Raw genomic sequence first — 5,275 nt, forward strand, 5'->3', positions numbered from 1 at the left:
AGGACAGTCAAAGTCATCCCTGCTCACATACCCAGACACATGGTGTACAGGCACTTACAGGGACTTGTCTCTTCAGTGGGGGCTTCAGAGCGGTGTGTGCAGGTTATATCCTCACCAGGTATATCCATAGGCCTGTATACACATCACTGATATCAGATGGAGAGGCCCTGGACTTGCTTACCTTTGAAGGAAGCATCTCAGTGAGATGAGAGGACACTGGGTTGGGATTCAGTGGGCGGCTGGTTTGCTACAGGGGGGAGCTGAAACAATTCTTCTTGCAATAAACCCCAGTCTGGTCAGATATTCTTGACCAGGGGGTGATAAGGATCAAATCTCTTGGTGTGTTAGAGGTCAGTGTCCTACCCATCAGCGCTTTCCTCTTGTAGACATGCCCCCTCCAAGTTAAGACAGGAAACAGGTCTCCTTCCCATGTGACCCAGGCTTTCAGAAAGAAAAGACCCATCGAGCAGCCTCACAGCATCCTCCCAGCGCTGAAGAAACCACACCATGTCCTGCCCCTGGGCTAGGATCCTGCTCCTCGCCCTGCAGGGTAAGTCTTTCAGCTCCTTGGTCTTTTCTCCCCACATAAGAACAATTCCCTTGTGCACAGGGATGTCCTGCTAGGACGAAAACACCCGGCTGGGCTGCACCGGAGAGACAGAGATGGGAGAGTTACACAATTTGGTCCCTGAGGGATGTAATACAATGATATTTGTGTTAAAAAGCCCCTTGGGGAACAGTGTAGACTGTGACTGCCAAAGAACAGAGCTCTTTTTAGCATCTACTTTATCTTCTTGTACTTTATAACAACTGCCTGGGATGTCACCTGTATTTGGAGAAGGTTGTTTGCAGCTGGAATCTCAAGAAGCAAAGGTAGGAAAAGCCTCAAAGAAAATGTTGAAAACAAGAGGTACTTTAATTCTTATAGTGGTGATTTCAGGTAAGCCAGAGGGAAACATCCCATATCTCTGCAGGAGCGGTAGGGTGGAAATGTAGGTGGATGCTTTCATGCCATGTGCGCAGCAAATGATCTTTGTCTGTGTCTGGTCCAAGCTGGGTGTGATGATGTTGCCCTGGATGCTGGAACGGGGACAATTTTCAGCCCAACCTGTTGGAGTTTTCATTTGTCATTTCCCTCCGGGACACAGAAATTGTACTGAAATAGAGAACTGAAAGGAGCTCCAAAGGCTTTTGGGGCTTGTATGAGGGCTGTTTCAGCAGCAGGCAAGGGGTGATGTGATACATCTTGGAGAGATTCGTGGTTGTGTTTGTTCTTGAGAAAGCAGATCCCTGCACTGGGGGAAAATGCTAAGTGCTGGGCTCAGGAAGAAAAAATCAATTTGGGTCCTCTCTGACAACTCGCAGCTGGGGAGCATTGGTGCTCCATGTACGGAGAATAAGGGTCACAATTAAATAGAGTCCCCGCTTCTTCATTTACTACTGGATATTGCTGCATTTTATTGTTCTTTATGTCTCATCCAATATCATGTTCCGTTTTACTTCTGTTCACATGAGTCGAGTAGGTCATTGTCTTGTGTGCTTTCCCCACTAGCCCCAAAATACATGGTTCATTCGATTGTGTCACTTTAGTGCAAGCTGTAAATACACCGGGATGTTGCAGAGGGGGAGCTGACTGCACTGGTTTCCCCCCATACAAACACTGCACTTTCCTCTGCAGTGGCAGCTTCCCAAGAGGGGCTGTGGCTGCAGCAAAGCCCAGCAGAGATCCGGACGACCCCGGGACAGGCTGCAGAGCTGAACTGCACTGTTCTGTTCCAACAACAGCGTGTATCCTGGTATAAAGAGCATCAGGATGGCAGTCTGCAATGGGTTGCCCACATTGGTAATTTTGTAGAACCAAAAGGAAGATACTCGAGTAAAGTGAGCAGCACGGGGAAAATGTTCTCTCTAATCATCAACCAGCTACAGGAGGAGGATTCTGGGCTCTATTATTGTGCCCTTGATGTCTCATTATACACGAGCTTTGGGAACGGGACCAGGCTGATCGTCTCCGGTGAGTTTCCAACAAGTCAGAAATTGTCAGCCCCCTTTTGGACAGCTCTACCCCAGCATCAGCTCCAGGCTGGGAGTGAGCTCAGGGATAGCAGGGGCCAGGCAGTGCCCAGGGCAGGGGGTTGGAGCATAAGACCTGGGCTCTGATTTTCACTCAATGAACCCAGGATTTCAACCATCTCAGCTCCCAGCAGCTCCCATTTGGGAGCCCAAAGACACAGCTGGGATTTTCAAACTGGACAGACCCCAGCACAGGGAGCTGGGTCCTGGACACCAGGGAGAAATCCCCCCCAGAGCTCCTGCCCCTCAGGCTCCCTCTCCAGCCCATGGAGGGTCTCATGTGAAGGCTCATGTCATGGTTCAGGATGCACCAGGCAGTTCCCCCCTCTATCCATGGTGTGGTAGGGAGCGAGCACCCCCGTGTCCCTGGCTGTGGATTCCCCCGACACCCCGTTCAGAGACCCAAAGGAAAGGGAGGGAGGGAGGGGTGCAAAAACCATGTGGGCTGGGCCCCGGAGCTGGCCCTCAGGCAGACGGGAAGAAATCCAGTGGGGAGATATCGACTGACAGCTCCTGTGCTGCGGTGCTCCTTCCCAGCTCTCACAGCAGTTGTGGAAATGGAGGCACAGAAAAGAGTGGCCAATAGCTCTCCAGGGGCATTGAGGAAGGTCATGGCTAGGGGGTTTCTCTATCTCCCCAGCTCACGTTCTTTCCACCAGACCAGGTCTCCCTCTGTGACCTGTGACCCAGGCAACCGCTGCTGGCACTGAGACAAAAACCCCTGGTAAAAATACCTGGGTCCATGTCTCGTCAGGGGTTTGGTGTTTAGACTGGGGTAGACAAAGCCCCGGGCATCTCAGCTCTCTTGCAGGGCCTGGGTAGACATGAGATGCCCTGTAGGGAATAGCCCATGTCCCTCCGGCCTCTGGTCCTGATGTTCCCGCTATTGTGCAGATGCCCCCCAGCCCAGCGTTACCATCCTGGTGCCTTCCCCACCAGAGGAGGCTGAAAGCCCAGACCCCGTCCCCCTGCTCTGCCTGCTGTCCCCGCATGCTCGGGGTTGGGGGGCAGCCGTCTGGGACCTCGGGGAGGGGTTTTCAGGGCAAACAGACACAGGAGCCCTGGATGGAGAAGGCACATGGAGCCTGACGACAGTCCCCAGAGAGAGGTGGGACACGGGGACGTGCTGTACCTGCATCACCAGAGAGGAGGGAACCAAGAGAAACATCAGCTGTCCGGTGGCCAAGGGCATGGGCACTGCATCAGAGGGTAGGTGAGGCCTGTCCCTGGGCATCACCCCCACTGCTCACAACAGCCTCTGGAAATGGGCTCCTTGTCCTCTTCAAGCTGCAGGCTCTAAGCCAGGGGCCGGCAATTATTTTGGGTGGAGGGCAACTTACTGAGTTTTGGCAAGCTGTCAAGGGCCGCATTTCCCTCTCCGGTGCAGGGAAGCAGGAACAGCCCCGCGGTCCCAGGCCAGAAGCCCCTGCTAGGGAGGGGCTTTTGTTTGAGGGATGGACAGGGTCTGGGTGGGCCTTGCTGCTGGGTCCTGCCACTGGCTTCAGCTGGGGACCAGAGCCCCTGGCTCCTGTCATCTTTGACAGGCAGCCAGGAGCAAATAAATATTAATTTTCTAAATTTTTTAGGGGCTCAGCAGGCTGGATAAAATGGCCTGGAAGGCTGGATCCAGCCCCCAGGCTGTATTTTGCCCACCCTGCTCTAAGCCTTCTTCTCAGCATCTCCTCTCCCCGCAGGGCCCTGCTGGGTTGCACGTTGGGTGGGGCTGCCCTGTGTATGCCTCCTCCTGCTGATCCAGGGCCTGATCCTGCTCTCCGCCAAGTGCCCCCCCACAGGTAAGGGCCACAACCTGCTCTAGGGTCAAGCCCCTGGCCCCATCCCTTACCTGCTAATGGCTCCTGCTCTGCTTCCTCCAGCAGGTAGAGTGGCAGCTCCAGGGAGTCACATGCACCCGCACCAGAGCCCAGAGGTAACTGCTTCTCCAGCTGTGTCACAACAATACTTAGAACTAGGGTCTGGGCTCATCTTGGCCTGGTACCTCCAGGTCAGCTGTAAGGGAACTCAGTGGAGTTGCTGCAGTAATCACTGAGTACATGCGGCAGCTGCATGTCCGTGGGAGGACATGGCACCATGTGTGGGGTATTGCAAAAGGAAACCCAGGCCAGGGCATTTCTGACTCTGAAAGAAGTCCCAGGAAGCAGGGGAATGGATGGGGTCGTGTGATCTGATGGGACACATCAACCTGAGCAGTCAGGGCAGGACACCTGAGTCCCCTTTCTGGCTCTGGGTATGAGCAGCTGAGAGACTGTGCCCAAGTCCTGGCCCCTCTCTGGGCCTCAGTTTCTCTTTCCACTTGTGGTGTCTTGACTTATCAAGGCAATCCCTTATCCAGTGCTCATACATCACCAAGCACTGTGGTGCGCTGACCTCAGCTGGGGTCTCTGGGCTGTGCTACCCACAACTGATGCGAGATCTCTCCTCTTGTGTGTTGCAGACAGAATATGCAGCTGTGAGCCATGGCGGCAGAAAAGCTCCAGCATGACTGATGCGTTCACATGTTCATCCTTAAAATAAAAGGTGTGGGGACACGCATGTGCAAGAGGAAGAGACATGTGATGCCAAGCAGCTGTCCAGTGTGTGAGCATGTGAAGGGAGGAGGGTGAGAGGGAGGCTGGCCATCAGACACAGGAGATCACATCTCAGACCATGAGTTTCAGTGGCAAGAACCAAAAATTATCAAGAGGGAAACAGTACAGGGGACAGAGACATGTTTTTTATTAGGCAACAAGTAACAGGCAGCTTTTGGGCAGGAAGTCAGCCCCACACTGGCTGCCAGTGAGGCCTAGCAGGGAGCAAGCATGCCCTATGTGGGCTCCTGCCATCCTGCCCCCCTGTCCCAGGTCCCCCAGGCCTGGGCCCTGCACACACAGGCGCTGCAATGTCTCCCCACAGACAGCATTTGGCAGGCCAGTAGGGGGTACTCCTACGCTGAGATGTCCACCACACTGTGCCCGACCAAAACCCATGATCCAAATGTCTCCCCTGGGGTGCCTGTGTCCAGCCAGCCCCCCTCCTGGAGCCCAGTCACAAGCCTGGGGTAACCGCTGCCACCACCCAGACTCGGGTCTTTGTTAGAGCTCTGCGCTGCCCGGAGTTCACAGACCCTATAGACCTTGGGAGTCACTTAATCCACTGTGGGATTTTCAGGTGCTTCTATTAGCCTGAAGCTTTCACAAGCAGCCTC

At 54.2% G+C, this 5,275-nt stretch overlaps 1 gene segment (V, D, J or C); it reads left to right on the plus strand.

Annotated features, from left to right (window-relative positions):
* Window positions 1-472: 472 nt before the first annotated feature.
* LOC106723023 lies at window positions 473-4,677 on the plus strand. The segment is given in 5 exon segments: window positions 473-550; window positions 1,679-2,014; window positions 3,768-3,866; window positions 3,948-4,000; window positions 4,526-4,677. Coding segments are annotated over 5 exon segments (579 nt in total).
* Window positions 4,678-5,275: the final 598 nt, after the last annotated feature.

Source organism: Alligator sinensis, unplaced genomic scaffold (genome assembly GCF_000455745.1).
Source record: "Alligator sinensis unplaced genomic scaffold, ASM45574v1 scaffold838_1, whole genome shotgun sequence".
NCBI classification, from domain to species: domain Eukaryota; kingdom Metazoa; phylum Chordata; order Crocodylia; family Alligatoridae; genus Alligator; species Alligator sinensis.